The sequence below is a fragment of the Sinocyclocheilus anshuiensis genome, unplaced genomic scaffold, assembly GCF_001515605.1.
Source record: "Sinocyclocheilus anshuiensis isolate Anshui unplaced genomic scaffold, SAMN03320099.WGS_v1.1 scaffold487, whole genome shotgun sequence".
Lineage (NCBI taxonomy): Eukaryota > Metazoa > Chordata > Actinopteri > Cypriniformes > Cyprinidae > Sinocyclocheilus > Sinocyclocheilus anshuiensis.
The window spans coordinates 1,875,685-1,898,722 of record NW_015548240.1 but is presented as its reverse complement, the minus strand read 5'-3'; the positions used below and the strand labels follow the sequence as shown (position 1 = coordinate 1,898,722).

Genomic DNA, 23,038 nt, shown 5'->3' with positions numbered 1-23,038 from the left:
TGGGAGTTCTGTGGAGAATCGGATATGTGTGTTTAGACGTAGGTCGGATGTCCAGATATCAGATGTGTATCCGATTAAAATCCACATTTGGAAGTGGCTCAGATCGGATGCAAAGAAATCGGATCTCGTGCGGGTTTTTGTGTTTACACATGTGCAGCAAATTCCGATCTGTGTCAGATGTGAGCAAAAGATCGGCTTTTTTGTGCCAGTGTAAACGCAGCCTTTAAGAATGGTCTCAATCACAGGGTTAGATGTACCTGTCCTTAAGTAATTTCCACTTTCAGTTTCAGTGAATGACAAACGAGTGAGCTGCATTTCTCAGTGTTCTCCTGTAGTAGACCACAGACACAACCTTATTTTGCATGGAAAGTTCAGAGTAATCAGTTAGCAATCATTCCAAATAAGCAACCTTTGGCTTGAAGAGACTTCAAAGTTCTTCTTTAGAATATCGTGACCATATTTCTGCCATCATTACTCTAAATCTGTCTTAGTGAAATTAATAGTCTTGGAGAATAAAAAAAAAAAAGAAGAATGTAATCAAATAAAGGTCGTATGAAAATGAGGCAACAGCATGACTAATAGCGAAGGGTCCCGGCACCATGCGCTGTAGCAACAAAAGTGTCATTCTCGAAGTGGGTCATTATATGCTATAGTTATCAGTGACTTGTGCTGTCCTTTGATCTCCCCTTTTTCCAATGCAAAAGAAGTGGAAACCTCAGAGGAGACTTTCAGAGGCGCCATGGCATTCTGTGTCATTTTACTGAGCCAGGGCGAACAAAGTGAGCCGGCGTGCTTTGTGTCGTTTCGGCTGCCTAATCTAGCTCTTCTGGGCCTGGCAGCAGAGGAGCTTTGGGATCAAAGTGGCAGTGCCTCTGTAGAGGTGCCCCACGGCTGCCCACAGGGTGGGCTAATGTGTGTCCTGTTCATTTGTGCTTCGTCCTCGCCAAGGACCTTTTCTAGTGATGATGTTGCTTTGTTGTAAAACATTTGAACACCCACCAAGGTTGACTGAGATATTGGATGCAACTTTGCTGAGCTGAGGTTTCAGTACTCTACCCTTTATTACATTCCCATATCATATCCCAGGACCTGCGGTTCACAAGCAGGTACAAAATGCTTGAGCTATTTTTTTTTTACCTTATATTATATTATATTATATTATATTATATTATATTATATTATATTATATTATATATCTTTCTTCTAAATATATCTTGCATTATTTTTTCTCAAGTTGTACACTACAGTTAAAAAGTTTGCAGTTGGTAAGGTTCTTTTTAAGAAGTTAGGAACTTATGCTCACTAAGGCTGCATTTTTTTATTATAAAAATACAGTAAAAACAGTAATATTGTGGAATATTATTACACTAATAACTGTTTTCTGTTTCATATATTTTAAAATATTATTTATTGCTGTGATGGCAAATCTGAAGCAGCCATTACTCCAGTCTTCAGTGTCACATGATCCTTCAGAATATATATTTTTTTCAAGTTTATTTGTATAGCGCTTTTCACGATACAGATCGTTGCAAAGCAGCTTTACAGAAAATTATATTTCTACAATATATTTAGTAGTAGCTTAGTGGTGACTATGACAAATTGATGCACATATGGCAGAAATGTATGGTAAAATTCAGTTAATGACGTAATCAAACCGACAATGAACACTATTAACAGCAATAATTATATGTTGCAATCAAACTTGTAGCAAAATTTGGTAGTTTATGTTGTTTCAGTGTTTGCATCATCTCTTCTCAGGTGTTCGGTCATCTCAGGTCTTTGTAAGGGCTGGATCCAGACAGAAGCTTGTGTAATTCCTAGTTAGCAGAAACAGAGAAACAAATAGAGACATAATTAGCGTAGCTGCTGTTCCTACCAAGCAAAAATGATTTGTTCAATCCAAACTAAGGAATAATAATGCGCATTTGATCAGATATAACTGCAGTACAAAAAAATCATTCTAATATGCTGATTTGGTGCATTTTGTATGATCAATATTGAAAACAGTTGCTGCTTAATATTTTTTTCAGGAAACTGTAAACAAGGAAATCCTTTTTCAGGATACTTTGATAAATAGAAAGTTCAAAGGAACAACATTTATTTAAAATAAAAATCTTTTGTAACATCATAAATGTCTTTACTTTCGTCTTTAATTTAAGTGCTCTTGATGATTAATTTCTTTAAAAAATCTTACTGACCTTCTGCAATGTAGTGTATGTTTTAATTAAAATCAGTTTATTATTGTCATGATGCACTTTTTTTTGTATTTATTAAAAACACTTATTTAACGAATATTTCAGTCAGTAATTCTGTTTAGCAACTAACAGGCATGCATCTACAATTATGCATCTGTTTTCGGGGATCTAAGAGTAATCTGACCGGGTCACGTTGCTGCAGAAAGGGACCTTACTACCCCCTGGGCTGATTGCTTTCATTTGAAGGATCAAGTTTATTAATGTTAATATTACCGGGGCCCTGACCCCTAATCTTTCTACAGTCAATTAGTGCTGCCGGTTCCCACCTCCAGGGCACAAGCAGATTTATGTGCTTACATAGCGGGAGAGAGCCAACCACATCATGTGGATCTTCCCGCAGACTATATGTGCTGCACTTCTGTTCAAACACACCACACTCCCAAAGGCGCTTTCGGTCAGGTTGGGCTGACATGTTGGAAAAAGCCTGTTTGTTCAGAGGTAAAGATACTGCTTTGAAGTTCATTTACCGGTATTGTATGCACTACGCCAGGCACTTGCATGTGCCTTTTTTATCTTCACTCGAAGGAAAGAGCTACTGAGCACAGTTCCGATGTGTTCTTATCTATAGACACCTGTGATAGTGATTTTCACTAGCATTATTATTACGTTTTTGCCATTTTAGGCTCATTAGTACAGCATGTAAATAATGTAACACACTCATTATATTGAAATATATTGGTGTTGGCAACTTAAATTGATGTGCTGAGTAAATGGTTTACATAATTAAATGAAGGTAGTTGAATTAATTATTGTATATAATATATTAAATATGAATTAAGTTTATTTAGTTTTAATACATGTATGTACAGGAAATATAACGTTTATTTAGTTATAGCATTATATGTTGCATTTGTTACCAATAATAACACTGCGTGGTGTTTTGATGCCTTTTTATATTTTATGAGAATTTAGAAATGCCATTAAGTTAATGTAATAGTGAAAACAACACTAAAATAATTACCTGTCCGTTTGAAAAACATAAACATTCAAATAAATTGGATGAAAGAATCCATTCTACAACGTTATGTTTTTAAAAATGTGCCATGGGCTTTGGTTCACAGTGAAAACAGAATACAGATGCACAATAGTAATTGTTAATTTGCAAGGTACTGATATTCTACACATCTCTCACCATTCACAGCAACTCCTAAACCAGAATCTTAAGCCCTTTTTCCAGATTTTAAAGATCAATTAAAATGGCCTTTATAACCCTGATTAAGTGCAAAGAACAGCATCTAATGAATACCCTCAAGAACGTTTGGAGTCAGAGTGAAATCTGATATTAAAATCTCTCCACACTGCAGATACGTTAATTAGATGTGGAATTATAAGAGCGGAATCTGTGAAGTTTTTGGCTGGAAAGTCGGAGACAGAATAGCTAGTCATCTCCTGGATAATTAATGGTCTCCGGCAGCCAAAGGCAGTGCATGTGATTCTCAACCACAGACAGTATCGATAAACATGCTCAGGTAGCAAACAAAACATAGTTTGGTCCACAGTTTTACTTCTCAATGTGAGTTTGGTTTGTAGGTGGTTGAATAATAAAAGATATATTGAAGAAAATAACACCGATACAACAAAGTTAATTAGTTTTCTTTCATAAATTCGATATGACTCTTAATATTACTTGCTTCTCCGCTCACATGCTTTCCCAGCATGCATCACAGAGATAGAGCTGGAACAATTAGACTCTGCACCTGAGTAACACTCCCCAATGACAGCAATCCTGTGTCCTCCTTTAGCACTGGACATTCATCTAAAAATACACCCCAGATGCCGGCCAGCCATTTCTCCCTGAGCGCCACAATATCAGTGACCTTTCTGCCAGTGTCCTGTTCCTGATTTCCCATCGCCCCACTAACCTCCCACAGTCCCTCGCTGCCGTCTTATACCCGCCAGAGCAAACATCATCTGTTCTTGTATATTATATTTTATATCATGTGTTTTCAGTCTGGTTTTGTGACCACAGATTAGCTGTAATGAAATGACCCCCTCCCGTTGTGAGTGTAATTAACCAGACATCGAATATTGGGGAATATGAATCTGCATGTATTTTCCCCCTAATGCTCAAATCAACTGCTTAGATTGGTTAAATATGAAAACAGTCAAAGTCAAAGGTGGAAAAGGGGAGAGACAAATTTCACCCTGTTTAATTCCACAGCTCCCCCATTAGTCAAGGACAACTGTTTTTTTGCAGTCATTAGTATGCCTTTAAAATGCCGGGAACCGCAAGAATCAATTATAGAGCAGCTTGAAATGAAGGCAGGAAATGTTAGGAGAGGTTCAGCCACCTTAGTGTCGCTCCTCAAGTCGTTTTATAATTTAAAATCATTAGGACAAAGCCGCAGACTAAAAAAGCTCATTTTTACAGCACTTATATGTCTGTGCAGACATAACATTCCATCTTTATTTGTTGGACATTCACATCCCTCAGCTTATGCTAGTGAAACAGCACTAAACCGGCAGCCACTTTTTTCTTTTTCTCTCTTTTTTTCTTTCCTTAAAATGCAGAACATTTTGGCACCTTTTGCTTTTCTGACTCTGGACTTCCTTTGAACCGTCCTTTGATATGTGGCTTTTGAACTCCTGAAGGATGTCTTGAAAGGAGAAAATGTTTAATTAGCTGTTTTACACTGGGAGCAGAGCACAGGAGAGAAACCACGACAAGGAACGCAGAAAGGATGGCCTCTTGTCCTCTACATGATAATATATGCGGGAAATGTCGATTTATAGACTGAATGGACCCTAATGTCAGTTGAAAAGAGGCTTTTCATTCTTATTTAATGCTTAAAATTGGGTTACGTCTGAAAGAAATTGCTGCAGATTTAATGAAGATTCCTTTTTTTGATGTGCACAATTACTGTAAGTTTCACTCTTCGTCTACATCCAATAATTCTTTAGGGATGTGGAATAAAAGCACTTGTATGATGTCAACTCTCTTAGGGAAATGGCGTGGTGTCTTAATCTCTGGTCTATCCAGAAAATTACATAACTGGAAAAAGACAGTCCTCAATAGACTGGTCAACACAATTTCAGAGGTTGATGTCATATTCCTTAATAAAGAAATTATGAGCAGTGCTTTTTTTTCCCTTTTCTTCATCTTTTAAATGCTGTTAAGTTGAAATTGATTTTATCTTATGTATTATTTTATTTTTATTTATTTTATTTTATTTATCATTTATATACTAGTACAGTATTTATTAAAATTTTTTACATATTTTAGTTTTTTTTTTAATATGTCTATTTTTATTTATTTTTATATTTATTTTTTTATTTTAGTACTTCAGCTAAAACGTATGTATTATTTCAGTTAGTTTCAGTTAAGCTTTTCAACTAATATTTGTTTGTTTGTTTTTTTCCAGCTTCATTTAAATTTATGAAAACTCTTTAATAGTTTTAGTTAACAGTAGCAACCAACCCTCTACGGACACCTTGGCAATTGAATCACCATTGGCGCGACGGCGAGTCGTGCGCCTTCACACTACAGTTTACATTACGCCAAATACACAAACACAGGTGCGCTGCGCATCCATTGAGCTGAAATGAAAAATATCACAGAGCGCTTGACAGAGAATGAAACTGAAGCGCTCAGAGTGTTTGGCGAGTGAAAATATATCTGTGCTAAACTTATACTTAGCCTCCAACTCACACACTGGCGAGTAAAATCTGAGAATTTATTAGCCATTGGCTAATATTAGACATCATTTAGTCACCCAGAGTGAAGATTTAGTCGAATATGCGAGTGATTTACTCGCAATGTAGAGGGTTGGCAACACTGCCTTGCTTTACATTAATGCCAAGACTGGCATTGAAACCAAGTGGACTGTTTATTTTATTTTGTTTTACTTTACTTTACTTTACTTTACTTTACTTTACTTGTTTCTTTTCTTTTCTTTTCTTTATTTTTTGAGAAATTTGTATATAAAAATAGAAGCATACAGAAAAGAATTTGTACTGTGTACTACTTGATACTCAGAACATTTCCTTATTTTAATATTGATTTGGTGCTGTATTTATTTATTGTATTTTTCGTATTGCAAGTTTGCATTATGCAATATTTTATCTGTACAAATCTAAACTAAGTCCAAATAAGAGTGAGGCATTGCTATGTTTGAGCATAAGCTGCAGTTATGCACACTACAGTAGCTGATGTATGAGACACGTCATATAGTCATTTCTCACTTTTCTCATACCATTCTTTTCTTCTCTATTCCCATTTTAACAGTTCCCCTTTAAACCCTTGATTCGGATGCCATCCTCAATTTATAATGTCATAGCTCTCATGATAAATACAATAAAACATTTAATAAGACCATTAGCTACATGTCAGAGTAAAGATCTTAATCAATGTAAAGTTCAGGGCTTTAAAGGAATTGATCTGGACGTTTTGTAATGAGAGGGAGATTGTGCGGCGGATAGAGGAGAATCGCTTCTATTATTCTGCCTGTCAGGGTGAAGCGTCGTCTCCAGGGCCCTGCTGATAAACATGCTGCAGAGCCGGGCAGACCAACCTTCATCCGCCGCCACAAACAAAGCAATCAGTATGATACATTTTTTAAAGGGGGCTGCTGCTGACAACACACTGGAGCTTGAACTGTAAAACTCAGGCAGTGGACGGAATTAAAGTGACGTGTTGGTGCACTTGCGAGAACTGCTTACCGTCTCATTTTTTCGGTTGAAACGTCTCACCCGAGATATTTGTTCTTGTGCATTTCTTGAGAGCTAGAGAGATTTAGCTAGTGTATTTTCTTCCTGTTGTATTTTCGCTACGGCACTTTTTTGCACTTTTCATTTGCTGAAAGACCAAAAGCACTGTCTTTCTTTTTAATACTATTTATTTATTCTGCATTCAGCCTATTGGACGGATTGGTGTGATACTGGGCTATCTGTGAAAGTTTACTCCTCATTTTCAGCCAAGCACTGGCAGTTGTTGAGAGGATATCGAACTCTTCTGTTAGACTGCTTGAAGGAGCAGCAGTTGGTCAGCCATAAAAGTGGTGATTGAGTGTTAATCAAGATCATTGCACCAGTGGCTCTGTCAGTTACTGGCCTTTGTTCACTTGGATTTCTCTGATGCTCCCCTGAGTCTGTCTGTCATTCTCATGTACCGTGACGGAGTCTATCAGCAGCACTAGCTGGACCTGCATGTGTTATGAAATATTGAATTAGATTAGACTGGCCATACAAATTCTTTATGTATTGAAATAATTATATGGACTCTACCGTTTATTAATTGCAATCATATTGTATAAACAATGGCAGATGGACCAAGTGCTTTGGAAAACTTGATGCAGAAATTGCACACATATGAAATTGCAAGTATGTTTGTCTATAGTTTGTCTATTTCTGCCAACGAAAATAGTTACAAACGAAGCCACAGCAGAACCAACCAGTCTGTCTCTGAATCAGTGTTTTGAATGAATGATTCACTTATAAATATGATCACTTGTTTTGTTCCTGAATTAATAATTGTTTTTGAACAAATTGATTGTTTTTTTAGTATTATTTATTATCATTTCTATTATTACAGTATTCATTCATAATTAATATTTTGGTCACACTTTATTTTCATTTCCCATAAAGTGGACTGTTTATTTTATTTTTATATAAAAAATTTTTTTTTTATTTGTATTAACAAATAATTAACTATGACTCTTGCCTCAATAAACTACTAATTTGCTACTTATTAATAATTAGTAAGTTGGATGTTAAGTTTAGGTATTAGGGATGTAGAATATGGTTATGTAGAATGTGCTTTATAAGTACTAATTAACAGCCAATTTGTTAATAATAGACATGCTAATAAGCAACCCTATATCAATATTTTGAATTAGCTTTTTTTTTTTTTTTTAAATTTCCGTTTTAGCAGTTGTCATTTTTAAGATTTTTAATATTTATTTTTTTATATTTTGAATATTAATGTTTATTTAGCTTTAGTTTTATTTCAGTGATTGTAATTTTAGTACTTCAACTTCTGATTTCTGCTTTTTTTAATTTCTAGTTTTTGTTCAAGCTGTCATCTAATTTAGCTTTATTTTAATTACCTCTCATTAAGATAATTCAAGCACAAAGACTTTTGTCTTTGTCTCTAAAAAAAAATGTTTTCTTCCTAAATGATTCATTTTTGTGAATGAATCAGTTGAGAGAATGATCCATACCTCACTTTTAAAGGCAGTCCCTTGTCGCCAGCTACTGGTGTATTTATTGATGTAATAGACAGAAAGTAACTGGAAATGGCCACAAATACTTTAACTATGTGAAGTTTTGTGAGATAAAATAGCATCAGTAATAATTATGATTCATAATGCATCTGCTTATACGTTTTGTAGCTAATTAGATAGTTTTGTATCAAAAGCAGAAATAAATGAACAATTTATTTATCAGACACATTAAAGAAATATGTCTTGACTATAATACATGTTATGAATATTGGATTAGTAAAAATATATAGAGAGAGATTTACAGTGACAGATCGGTATTTACTGTTTAGCTCCAAGGGTGGGTAAATGCATAAAAAAAGGTAAAGGTCAGGTAAAACTACATTTAGTGTAGTGTATGGCTGCTTTAAGACTTATTTATAGAGTATTGACTTATGTTTGTTAAATCCAGTGTTTGTGCCTGTGATCAATGTGGCTGAAGTGTTAAAGCACTGTTACTATGAGTGAGACAGAGCTCATCTCTCTCTTGTGTGATTTATACTCGGTAGCTCCTTGAGCAAACACACAGGATAAGACTGCGGCCAGTGGGTCATCTCCTCGCCTCTGGTGCTTTTAGCACTGTGTTCCCATGGCAACCCGCATGCACTGCTTCAGCCCGGGCTGGACGTGAGAACAGATCTATGATTATAAGCAATAAGAGCCTCTACATGCACACATGACAGTAGAGTTTCTACACAATCAGGCCATGCCAAGTGTCCCAGGCCAAGTCATGAGGCGTCCAGTCCAAATGGCTTTGTTACCTAAATGGATACACTTAAATAAAAGGATTTAAGATCTGCTTTGAGATTCCACCTTCTTAAAGTGGATATTTCCTTAATTAGAAGGATGACCTGGAGGTGTGCGTGCAAATACAAGACTCTTGGAGGCTTTCAGAAGGTTGTATCAGTGGTTCATCTGTACCAGTTTAGTTCCATCTCTAATCAAACACAACGGAACTGGCTAATCAAGGTCTTTGGGTTCACTTGATTAAAGCAAGACATGCCGGTGTGGGGTTAAAGATAAACTAGGTAGGGTGAAAGAGCATCTAATTTATACGTTAGGGTCAATGGGGTGATATGTTTGACTAGTCATCCTGACTAAGTTAGTGAATTCATCTGGATTTGGTAATACTTTACAACAAGGCCTCATTTGTGACCCTGGACCACAAAACCAGTCTTAAGTCACTTGGGTATATAAATAGCAATAGCCAAAAAAAGATTGTATGGGTCAAAATTATTTTATTATTTTGTAAATTTCCTACTGTAAATATATGAAAACTTAATTTTTGATTAGTAATATGCATTGCTAAGAACTTCATTTGGACAACTTTAAAGGCGATTTTCTCAGTGTTTAGATTTTTTTTTTGCACCCTCAGATTGCAGATATTCAAATAGTTGTATCTCGGCCAAATATTGTCCTATTCACACCATACATCAATACAAAGCTTATTTATTCAGATTTCAGATGATGTATAAATCTCAATTTCAAAAAATTGACCCGTATGACTGGTTTTGTGGTCCAGGGTCACATTTGTTCATATTATTTGCATTATTTAACATGAAATAATAATAGACAATTTACAGCATATATTACTATTATTTATATACTATTATAGTATTTATTAGGAGATTGAATAAACTTTTTTATATTTTAATTTTTATATTTTTTTATTATATAATATATGTATATAGATATATACAGTATATATAGCATTCACATGCATTTCTAATTTTTGTTAGTTTCTGATTTTCATCTAATATTTATATTGCATTTTATTTCAGCTTTATTTCATTTATCAAAAACGATTTTAGTTAATGATAACAACACCACAGTGCATTAACTAATGTAAACAGATACTGATAAACTTTTGATTTAAAAATGTATGTGTAAATGTTGAAATTAATGCATGCCATAGAAGTATTGTTTATTACTAGCTCATGTTAACGTAGTCAACTAATGTTAAGAAATGAGACCTTGTTGTCTGTGTTATGCAGAATCTATGATGTCTATTTTATAAGATTAAAGTTTATTGTTATATTAGCTGATTTATTTTTTGAATATTTGCTATTGAGAGTTGGGCTTAGCGTTTATATAAGGCTAAGAATCTGTCAAGTGTCCTCCTAAACCAGTCTAATTATAAGGGTTTTTTTAAGATAGTCTTGTCATTCATTTTCATTTTTCAAAATCTCTACTGTGATCACCCACATACACATATAAGATGTATATGGCACTACAGCACTCTGCAGGATGACATAAGCACAAAAATGCAGAAACTGTATTTGGCCGGATGACACATGTAAACACAGAAATGCGTTCAATTAAGAGCTGCTCTTAAACCTAGTGGGAGTTCCAGCAAAGCAGGTGCGTCTATTATAAATAGCAATAATAATCTTAATAAACAACCTCAAGAACACAAGAAGAAATGATTGATTAGATAAGAGCGATTTGCAGTGGAATTGTTTCCCTGGTGACCAATTTCAACATGCTACTGCAAGCAAATAAAACGCGAAACACAATAAGCAGGCAAAAGCAAGTGGGCTGTGCGCCTGATTCGGTCCTAATGAACTGACAGATCAGAAATAATAATCCAGCCACAGTACCATAAGTCACTGCAGAGGTGTAATAATGTCAGCCTTGTTAATTAAGGCCGCGGTTTGATATAAATGCACCGGTGTAAGATATATAAACAAGTGTTGCTGGTCATGGTTGTAGTGGCGTAACTGTGCCAAACTAAATCAACTAGTGAGTCGCGGGCTTCTGCTCTTGTGTATCCTGCTGCACTATGAAACACTTATCACCTCCACCAGATAGAAATGATTAGTCAGACACACTTGCTCACAGAACTCGATACCGAGACAGTCTCTCTCTGCTCTTTACCTGTAATTGCAAGGGATGTAGAAATTGTACATTCAAGAGTATTATCATTATTGATTAGTATTGAGTATTCAATCAATATGTGGCCATGTAAAGCCAATGGATGTGCATGTTCTTAAGTCTTATTTTCTAATGATACTTAATGCTCTATTGAGCCAGTACAGAGTCTGAAAGGACAAACATGCTGGATATCTAATATGTTTATCTGTTGCTAAGGGCCAAACTGGGAATTAGTAGAATGTTTTTAATTGAAAATTGTTTAATTGATTTTGCTGATATGGTATGAATGTTTTTGAGGACATTTGCCTTTGGGATGAAAATTCCAATACAGACAGTTCTCTCATGCCATTGTGTGTATGTTTTTTGAGCATGTCTTTATTGAACCCTGCAGAGACTCAGGCAAGTGTGCTTACATTGTGTTGAGCCGAGCAGCGCTCTAAAAATGGCCCTCCTCCGCTGCTCATCATGGGGAATTTGAGCCCAAGCAAGATGTACACCTGGAAAGGTCAAAGCTTTGAAAGACTCAGCTGAAATATTGATCTTGACAAGCGGTGCTTTGACACAACCCTGTAAAATAATAAACAGCCAAACAAAGCCCCTCCTCCTTGGAAAAAAAAAACAGAAAGAAAGTACCAAAACACCAGGGGAAATCTGCAAGTACAGTCTGGTATCAGGTGAGTACGTATGCTGAATAATGCCGCATCATCTGCCATACGGCCGTAAAGTTTTTATTGTAGCAGTAAGTTATGGTTTATAATCAGAGGTACACAGCTCAGCAGGAGTCTCATCTGTTCCTCATTGAAAAGCTCAACTGCCTTTGATTTGTACAGCTGTCACCTGAAATTATATCGCCGTTGTTTCGTGTTGTTGTTTTTCCTCTAATGTTCTGTTAGCGAAGCATTATTGCAATTACAGTCTGCTTTGTGCTAAAGCTCTCGCCGCAGCACAAAAGCTCATTTGATATGGAAAATACCTACTTTTAGCACTTCAAACATTTTTAAAACAAAGCCTTATTAGCAGCCTTTAGAGTGTCATTAAACAGCGTCTCACCCGGTCAGAACCACGTCAACAAACGCCGCTTGCACCGGCATTCACACCTTTTTAACACTCGCTTTATTGTCGAACGGTTACTCCTGTTCTAATCTAGATCCAAACAAACAGAAATGATCGCGAAATTTGCATTTGTCATAATGCTGCATTAACGCAGTGGTCACACTTTGTTTTTTGTGATAAATGCTATGCTAAAGCACAGATTCAGCTGGTTTGTGGAGACAAATGAGTGCTTTGAATAAATATCTCCTCTTTACTGTTTATTAATATACTAAAAATGATGAATGTGGAACAGGGCGCGTGGAATGCGGTCGTATGGAAAAATGATGGTTGTTGCAGCTCTAAACCTGCTCTTGAGTAATACATCTGGTGCAAAGTGCCGCAGAGCCAGACCTATTACTGTATGGTAAGTTTTTAATCTTTTAAAAAATATGGCCATAAATATCGGAGTTGCTCTGTTTCTCCCTCAGTCGCGCTGGTCTTTTTTGTTCCACGGTAGAAAAACTCTCACGCACCTGTTCACAAAATTATATATCATTTATCAGTGCATACCGAGACACAAACACCCCTAAATAAACATCACTTTATTTACTTTTTTTAGGATAGTGGGTAATTAGGGACATTTTTGCACTTTGGACAATTTATTGTCGTTATAGTCAAAATTTCAGAGCAACAAATGAGATATCATCACGTAATGTACACGAGAGATGAAGCGTCTCGTATTACTAAATTTCCAGATTTCATATTCTAGAGCTTACCCTAAATCAGGGCTCTCGACCTGTTCTTAATCAGTGAGTATTTCTCAAAAAGAAAGGTTTCATGACCTTTTAATTTATTTAGATGATTTAACAACTTTTTGGTCCATGACTCAAATTCTAGGTTCCAAAATTGTTCTTTAGATTAACACATGCATAGCTGAAGGCATTTAATTGGCTGTATCATACAACTCTGCATTGGATCAATATTTGGTCTTACAAGGTATAGTTTACCAAAAAAAGAAATTTAAAGGGTCAATTATTTCATTTAATTTCATTTCATTTTATTTTATTTTATTTTATTAACAATGGAGTCCATACAAGATTGGGAACTGACATTCTTGGTATTGACCTGAAAAAAAGGCAATACCAAGTCTTATATGGACTCCATTGTTTTTTTATTTAAAGGGGTCATATGATGCGATTTCTTGTTGTTTGTCATTTCTCCGATCACAAATGCAGACATGGTTTTATGTTTACGCGGCGCAATGCAACGCAACGTGTAAAAAGACAGTATAAGTCATTATAATCTGTAATTATGTCCCCACTGGATGCAACAAATGCCTCGTTTATAATGGGTTTTAATGGTTTTGTCTCGTCGCACCGGGACAATGCATCACAGTTTGGTAAGGGGTGTAACATTTCCGTCACATGCTTGAGGTATTCGGCCAATCACAACGCACTGGATAGCTGGCCAATCAGAGCACACCTCGCTTTTCAGACCGATGGGCTTTGTAAAAATTGATGCGTTTCAGAAAGACGGGGCATAGAGGAAAAACAATAATGTACAGTATGTGGAAAATAATGTTTTTTGAACCTTAAACCGCATAAACAAATTTCATTACACCAAATACATAAAATAATGTTCTTTTTAGCAACATCATATGACCCCTTTAAATGTTTTATTTTGTGTTCTGTAGAAGAAAATAAAAAACACACAGATTTAAAACGAAAAGATATTGAGTTGAGTTACATGGGTCCATGTAATGCAAACTTATTCCTACTTTGTTCAGTATGTTTAGTTCATCTTTGTGTCTGTGTCACATTTTAACCTACATTTCACATGTATTGTATATGTAGATCTAATTTACTGTCCAAAATAAATAAAACATTTAAGAAAGTTTTTTGAGTGTTTCTTGTTGAATCTTGTCCAGTTCACGTTTTTGAATTTTTCACTGACTCATCCATGTGCCAAATCCACAACTGAAATGGGGCAAAAATGCATTTGAGATTGTCATGTTCACCTACACTGGCAACATTTTCCACGATGTGTTGTTCTGCCTCCTAGTGTATTCAGTTTATAATTTTCCTCAGAGATTATGACAGTTCAGAGCTCCATCATCATAACAGATCCAAACATTTCCCAGATTCCAAGTGGCTCCAATCCAAGGCCCCATTTACCCTTCAGAATTATCCAGGATATTGTAAAGGCCATGAGTGGATCAATTATAATTTCCAGGAGTATTGAATTATTGTGCACAATTTCTGGATGTATTCTACAGACATTTCCCAGAGGCCATCTCTCCTCCAGCTACTATATGTGTCCTGACACACTGAAATATGACTGTCCCTTAATTAACTGTCAGATTAATTAGATCAACACCAGATGACAGGCAAAATGTTGCTTTTGATGTCTCTCGCTAGGGGGAAGTAAATCGAAATGGATCTTTCTCACTGGGTGCGTGTCAAAAGCAGGTGGCGAAGCCTACAGGTGGCAATGTCACTGTTATTGTATATGGCAATATGTGTTATCTCAAACTGATTTACATGGATGTTATGTCTGCGTGTCATGATGCGTCAAAGCACTGCTCCAAATGTAAGCGCTCTGTCTACCCCAACAGGAAGAAACGTTCATTTTATCCTTTTCTTTGAAGGCGAAGTGTTTCGGTATAGCCTAGAGATCCACAAAAACAAACACGTCTACTCAGTAAAAAGCAACGCCCTGTGTCTTTAGGCTTTTTATTATATATTTGATGTTTGGTGTAAGCTTGCATTAGCAGTTATTCCCACGGGCTATTAATGAAACATTTGACATTCACTAAACATCAAATTTCAGTTCAAGCAGTAGAATTTCATAGGGTTGGCTTTAATGAAATTCATGCATGTTATCAAAATGCAAGCTTAGCAGGAATTGGAAAGAGACAACAACTCAAGGCTGAAAACTGTAAGGTTGGGTTCATTTCATTGGCTGCTCCTCTGAACTCTGTACATTCAATGACTAACTGGTTTTCTCCTTTCTGATTAGGATTGGGTTGGAATTTATGTGATTTTATATGAATTTAATTTCAGAGTTGGCTTAACTTTAGCTTTTTTCTATTACAGGCCTTTCCATGCATATCGACAGGAATTTATGGTAAGGAAAATGTCTATTCATCCTCTAAACCTTTTCAGTGTAGGCTATGTACTGTATATGAGTGATTCTGAGCGTGTACATGAAGCATGTGTGTGGTTTAGATAGCAATTTACATGTATGCTGGTAATGTGTGCATATAATTTAGGTATGAAAAAGCTGATGATGAGCAAATTACCTCTACAGTCTTTTCATGTCTTTAAATTCTCCCATCATTTGATTCTGCCTTTCATTTTCAAAATTGAAAATTGAAAATTGTTTGTTTTGTTTGTTTGTTGGTTTAAAGAAGTATGTTGAAGTCCGCATATATGAATAATGTTCCTGTTATGTGTGTGTACGTTACCATTCAAAAGTTTGTAGGTGATTTTTGAAAGAAGTCTCTTATGCTTATGTCTTTTACATATCTAGGGTGGCATTGTTTTTCTCAAAAATACAGTAAAACAGTTATTATATAACTTATCAATTAATATTTAATTTTATTAAATATTATTTAATATATTTTTATTTGAATAAATTTTAAATAGAATGTATTCCTGTGATGGCAAAGCTGACTTTATAGCAGCTATTATTTTAGTCTTCAGTGTCTTATGATCCTTCAGAAATTATTCTGATATGCTGATTTCGTGCTCAGGAAACATTTCGTATTATCTATCTATCTATCTATCTATCTATCTATTAGGGCTGTCAAAATTAACGCGCGATTAACGCAGTGCGCATTTTCTGTTTGACCCGTTGCCTAGCCCGTAGTTGGAGAAATGGAGATGCTGACAGTGTTGCCAACTTAGCGACTTTGTCGCTAGATTCAGAGACCTTTTTTTTTTTAAAGCGCCTAGCAAGTTAGCAACCATATATAACACAAACCTTATTTAGTTTCTGAGATTCGATCGCGAGGTTTTGCATCTGCTCTGTTTAACGAGCGGTTGAGAGGAGCAGCGCTTTTAGTTAAACCAGATATTATGTTGCTTCTCTAATTTTACATGCAAGTATAATCGAAATCACAACACAGCTATTGTCTTTGTCTTATGTGTATTTGACTTCATCAGGCGACGGCTCGATTATAAATCAGGATTTTTGTGCAGATTAACATCTTGGAAGGGACAGCTGGTTATGTAGTCTTAATGGATCGGGTTTCAGTCACTATTTCATATTAATTCGGTTGTCTGACAATAGAAACAAATATAACAATGAAAACAGTTTGAGAATTTGGCTGCAACAAATTACAGTATGTGGGCACAGAGATGCAAACAAATGTAATAACAAATAATAAATGTACATTTTGCAAAGCGAGCTGCCCTGTCCTGCAAATAATGTAAACAGGCTTGTGTAAGTAAATTGCTCAGTGCAAAGAAAGAGAAGTAATGTTCTTTTTTTCATGTGTCTAATAGACATGAACAAGTTATTTGAAAATCATCTATGACCTTTGAAACATGTCTAGTCTTAATGCTCTATGTTGAGTATGGTTTCACTAATAATAAACATACATTTGCATAAAGCATCCATGTTTGTCCATGGCCATGTTGATTAGAGTTTTAAAAACTTGAAAAGTATTAATTTAAGGTACATTTAGAACAGATAAAAATGTGCGATTAAGTTGCGATTAATCACGAGTTAACTCATGGCAATCATGCGGTTAATCGCAATTAAATATTTTAATCGATTGACAGCCCTAATATCTATCTATCGATCTATCTACTATATATATATATATATATATATATATATTCTTAGGAACCTGTGTTATCAATATTGAATATATATTATCAATATACATAAAAGAATTCTGAAAAAAGTATCATGAGTTCCATATATATATATATTTGGAACTCATGATACTTTTTTCAGAATTATTTTATGTATTGATTGTTCAAAAGAACAGCATTTGCGTGAAATAATTTTTGTAACTTTATAAATGTCTTTACTGTCACTTTTGATCAATTTAATCCTTGCTGAATAAAAGTATGCGATTTAAAGAAAAAGAAACACTTGAACAGTAGTGTATAATGTACGTGTGTGTATCTGTGAGATTCTGCCACAAGAAAGTGCCTTTGAGATCTCAGCACTTCAGAAAGAATGCAATTATGTTTGATTCAATAAATAATCTGCAACCTGCCTCTCCAGCACTGCGTAATTGTTCAGATCATCACAGAGAGGGAAAGCATTTACTCTGAAAGCAAGAAGAGCACTCGAATATCATGATCAAAGAGCTAATAACCTAGAATACTTCCCCAAGCTGACGTTTTCTTGTTTCTTTCGGCCAAAAAGACAGTAAATGCTCGTTTAGGAGGGAAATTAATTTCATACCATGGCAGTCATGAACGTTTGTTTTTAAAACATTCTCAAATAAGCTGAAGGAACATTTGCTCTCTTCTTCAACGTGAATAAGCTAACCAAGCGAGACAAACACGATCCATGTGGCCACGTCACCAGATTAACCAGCTCCAACATGTAGAACTGTCACTCACAGCCAACCAGAGCTGACACCCCATCTCTCTTTTTCACTGCATCATGGGAGCTGAGGTCCAGGCTGACAGATGATCGGGGTACAGAGGGTAAGGCGTAAAGGGGCTGTTCTGTGGGGTTGGAAACGTGGACAGCAGGCAGGTAGAAAAATGAGGCCTCACTCCCAGCTGACAGTCCAATCCCTCAGCCCACACCATTAGCACAGGTAGAGCTTTCACACACATGGCATATTGGAGGAGATGCCACCCATAAACAAACTGGAGCCTGCCGCCAGCAGAGGGTTGGATGGTATGATAGAGGTTATTAAGTCCGACACTCATAGCCTATCAATCAATGACACGAGAGACGGGTTAAAGCGGGTTATTTCTTTTTCAGTGAGGATGTGAAGGACTGGCAAATCTATCCGTGTCTTACATAGTGCGGACACAGGCAAAGCACAGAGGTGGACAAAGGTTGCATCATCCTTTACTCTGTCTGGATCTAGCATTCACTATTTCTTCTTTTTTTCCTGGATATGCAATTGGTTCATTAAAAGCAACAGTTTTTAGTTACAAAAGCTCTGTTTTGAAATCTGAAATAGAAATCTTACACCCGTCAGTGCCGATAGCCTAGTGGGCCTAGAGTCCTGAGGCTCGTGGACCTTTCCTGATCCTGCCCCCCTCTCTCTTCCAATTCGCTTCCTGTCCACTTACTGTCCTATCGAAAAAAAATCTTTAAAAAATAAATAACATCCCTATTTTATAATCTGAAAAAAGCTACAACTTTTTGTAAGTTTGACTTTATTCTCAAAATATTTTAATCTTATATTGCAATTTTATTGTTAAAAAAAAAAGAGCATTATTCTTAACAGATTATTCTCAAAACCTTTTTAATATTTATTTTTGAAATGTTAAGTTTTAGTATGGCACACAAATTGCATTGTACATGAAGAAATATGTTATTTTATATTTTACATTTTGTGTATTTTGTTCATTTTATTTATTTATTTATTCATTTGTAAATGTAAACATTTTGAAGTGTAATTTTTAAAAATTATGTCTATTATGTCTGTTAATGCTTTAATACTGGGGAATAATAATAATAATAATAATAATAATAATAGTAATAGTAATTGTCAATTAATTGCATCCAAAATAAAAGTTTGTGGTTACGTAATATATATATATGTGTGTGTGTGTGTGTGTGTGTGTGTGTGTGTGTTAAAAAGCCTGTTACATTGTCAACCCTTATACCATTCCTGACCCAATCAATAACATTTGTCAGTCTTATATATATATATACCCATTTGAATTTTTCTTAAAAATATACATGTATGCATACATATAAATACACAAAGTACACACACATAGTATGTAAACAAACTTTTTTTTTTATTCGATTAATCACAATTAATCGATTTGACAGCACTAAATAATAATAGTAATAATAACTATTAATATGTTCCCCAGCCTCACAGCAATCATACAGTTTTTGTTTGGTAGATGCAGTGTTAACATCTGCCACTCATGCTAACATTTACCCAACAACCTACACATGAAATAGACAAAAGTGAAAAGTTTCAAAAGCATCTTAATTTATACAGAAGAAGAAAAATACTTTATATCCAGGGAGGAAAAAATCCCTTTTATTCTTCAAAATCAGTTGTTCTCAGACAGACAGAGAACAGTACTGAGCATGTGTCTTTGCTCTTACCTGGTTTGAGATCGAAGATATTTAGTGTTACAGTTGCCCTCGGCCTCCCTTGCAGTTATTCCAACTCTGACAACTTAAAGATGCTGTTCACAGCTTCTGTGTGTAAGATTCATATCAGGGAAACTCAAATCCAATAGCCTTGAACACCACAGGTTAATTCTTCCATTATTATTTTAGCCTGCAGAAAGAGAGACGAGTCAAAAAGGAGAAAACTGCAATTAGATTTGAACCATCTGGGCATCTCAACAGCCTCCTTCTTACGGCGCTGTCACAATCTGTCATGATATATATCCAGCCCCGCCTTTAGATAAGCAACAAAGAGAAAATGAATTAGACGCCGGTTCATCATTCACCGAAGCCTAGAGGAGAAAACCTCGCTCTGTGCCCGTGAGGTTTAACGGCCTGACGACTTTGTCAAGGAAAAGACAGGAGCTGTCTGACATCAAAACTTGTCACTCATTAGATTACTGTCGTCGCCATTTGAAGAGAGCTCTTCATTGCCTCATAATCCAGCTCAGTGGGGTATATTGACTTGAAGCATTCATCACCATATCAAGGTCTGGTCGTTTAAGGTTTGTGTACACATGGTGATAAGGCATGATTTATTATTTATTTTCCCTCAGAAATCCACTGCAAAGACCTTCCCAAGGCCTTGTGGGGAAAAATAAGAGGCAATTTAATACAGCTATACTATATTACATAAAATGCTCTATGAACGTATCATGGTAAGAAATCATGGATATTTGACATCAGACATCATTTGTGATACATACAGTTCAAAAGTAATATTTTTTTCTTTTTAAAGACATCTCTTATGCTCATCAAGGCTACATTTATTTGATCAAAAACACAGACAAAACAGTAATATTATGAAATATTATTACAATTTAAAATAACAGTTTTCTATTTTAATTGAATTTATTCCTGTGGTGACAAAGCTGAAGTTTCAGTGTTACATGATCCTTCAAAAATCATTCTAATATGCTGATTTATTATCAATGTTGGAAACGGTTGTGCCACTTAATTTTTATGTTTGTTTTTATTTGTTTGTTTAGGATTTCTTTGATGAATAAAAAGTTAAAAAGAACAGTATTTATTCAAAATAGAATATTTTTTCTGAATATTTGATCAAAAAATGCAGCCTTGATGAGCATAAGAGACTTCTTTAAAAAACACTGTAAACTATAGATAGAAAGACAGAATGACAGGCATGCAGACAGTTAGACATACAGTACACAGATATGTAAAATAAATATATACATTTATTCATAATATGACATATTTCATTGATATTTTGTCTGTCATTTATCCGACTGTTATTCTAAAGGCTATAAACCTTACTTGACTTTTTAAACAGTTTTTAACTTTGAATTGTAATTCTGCATTCTTTTTTCCTACACTGTATTTAAAAAAAAAAAAAAACTTGTAAACAAGATGTAAATAAAACAAAGATTATTGGGTACGGTTTACATGAAAATACTATTTCAGTTTTTCTAATTCAGAATTTCACATTTAATTCAGTGTTACTTGTCATTTCTTTATAATTGTGAAATTTACTAGCAATTTCAAGTAAGAGTGAAATTTGTTTTGACTCCATTTTTTTTCTGTGTACCTCAATTCAAATTTTGAAATAAATAAAAAATTAAAAGGCATTTTCCATTCATTTCTGAATGGTACACAACCCTGCTTGACAAATATTTAATTTTCGAACAAGAGGTGTGTTGACACTGAGATTTTTATTGTATTTTTTTTTAGCCTGCGACTCTGGTGGTGTGAGATAGGTAGCTGTAATCCCATCAATGCACCCGAGCGGCTGTTAGGGATCAGTTAGGGTCAGCAGACTAAGTGTCTTCACTCTGTGATTCCCCTGTCCATCTCTGTAGTGGATTAGGGCCGAACCCCTTATCTCTTTACCTTGATATGGTACAGGTTTCCCTCTCAGGATAGCACGTTATTTAAAGCCTGAGGTTTATGCTGGGGGAGTGGAAGTGTGAACACAGGCTTAGGGAGGGAATCTTTTATGATCACATACTGATGTGAGGTTATCTCAGCACAAGCGGGGAAAAGGGAAATCTTAGCGTTGGCATCTAGGGAAACGGATGAAAGTTTAGTGTTTTACACTTTCATGGTTTTATCATTGCCAAAATTGACACTGCTCGGGGAAGTTTTGAGGGTTGAGGACATATTTTAGAGATCACAGTTGTTTGAGAGGAATCTAAATCTACAGCCCTACGGCAACTCGATTTTATATTTTAGCTGAGCTGTGAACTCGCAGTCTGAATTGAAAGTGACACGAGAGAAAGATTGGGTGCAGTAGGATGGTAAACAGGCAAGAAATGTCAATTGCATGTGACAACTGTAAACAGAGTGTGACATTGTTCAGCTAGTGATGTCTGATTCGTAAACAAGTTGAGTTTGAGTTCTTTTTCATGAATTGGTCAGTGTTTCATGAATCAGTTTGAATGAACTCACTAGCTATCGGTCTGAATCATAGAGATACAGTACTGTATGCTGAGTGAATCGGACATCCAGACAGCTCAGAGTTTATTACTGAGTTAACAACTGACTCCCACGATGAACATCAGATTAATAGTGAACAGTTCTGACACTAAATTCTGATTGGATGAGTTGATGAGCTGAAGCACTTTCATTATTAATGTAAAGTTATAATGTTGCTTGGGAACCGTAAATAGTTACTACAGAACTATTCTTGTTTGTATATACTGTCATTTGTTTCTTTGTTTGATTTTGTTTTTATGGTTATTAATACTAGGGTGAATCTAATAAAGACGTTTCCAGGTTATATTTTGCCTCAAAAATCAAAAGAGAAAAAATACATATGTAGTAACAGTTTGCATTCGACACTTGTCAGGACTCTATTTATTTATTTATTTTCTGTTTGTTTGTTTGTGTCATTTTTGCCTTTATTTTTTATTTTTCATGTTATTTGCATGTTAATAAATTTTACCCAATTCTCATTACTTTCTCATTATTCTAATACGACTCATTCTAATTCTATTAAAAAAAGATGAATGTATAATTATGTATATTATGAACAAATGGTACAATAATGTGGATAATCTTTAAAAATTATCAGAAAGACAATTACATTACAGTATTGATCATTTTGGGGTAAAATTCGCTTACAGTACTGGTTCTGAAAATGTCACAACACAAAACAAAAATAATAATAACAATAACTGTGTTTTTTTTTCTGTAACTGTTTGCAGTTAAATATACACTTTTGCATGAAAAAAAAATCTAAAGTAGTATTAATTACTTTGTAGCCTGTTGTTAGGCCCAGATGTAGTGGGAGGGTTGATTTCACATTGGAAAATAACAGAATCACAGTAGGAAATGCTGTGTGTGTGTGTGTGTGTGTGTGTGTGTGTGTGTGTGTGTGTG

General features: G+C 35.2%; 1 protein-coding gene across 1 annotated transcript in view; it reads left to right on the top strand.

Annotated features, from left to right (window-relative positions):
- Nucleotides 1-23,038, top strand: part of macrod2 (mono-ADP ribosylhydrolase 2) — a 606,396-nt gene that overhangs the window by 427,958 nt on the left and 155,400 nt on the right. The window contains exon 7 of the mRNA XM_016442374.1: nt 15,454-15,484. Within this exon, the coding sequence (XP_016297860.1) occupies nt 15,454-15,484 (31 nt within the window). The remainder of the gene's footprint in view (nt 1-15,453; nt 15,485-23,038) is intronic.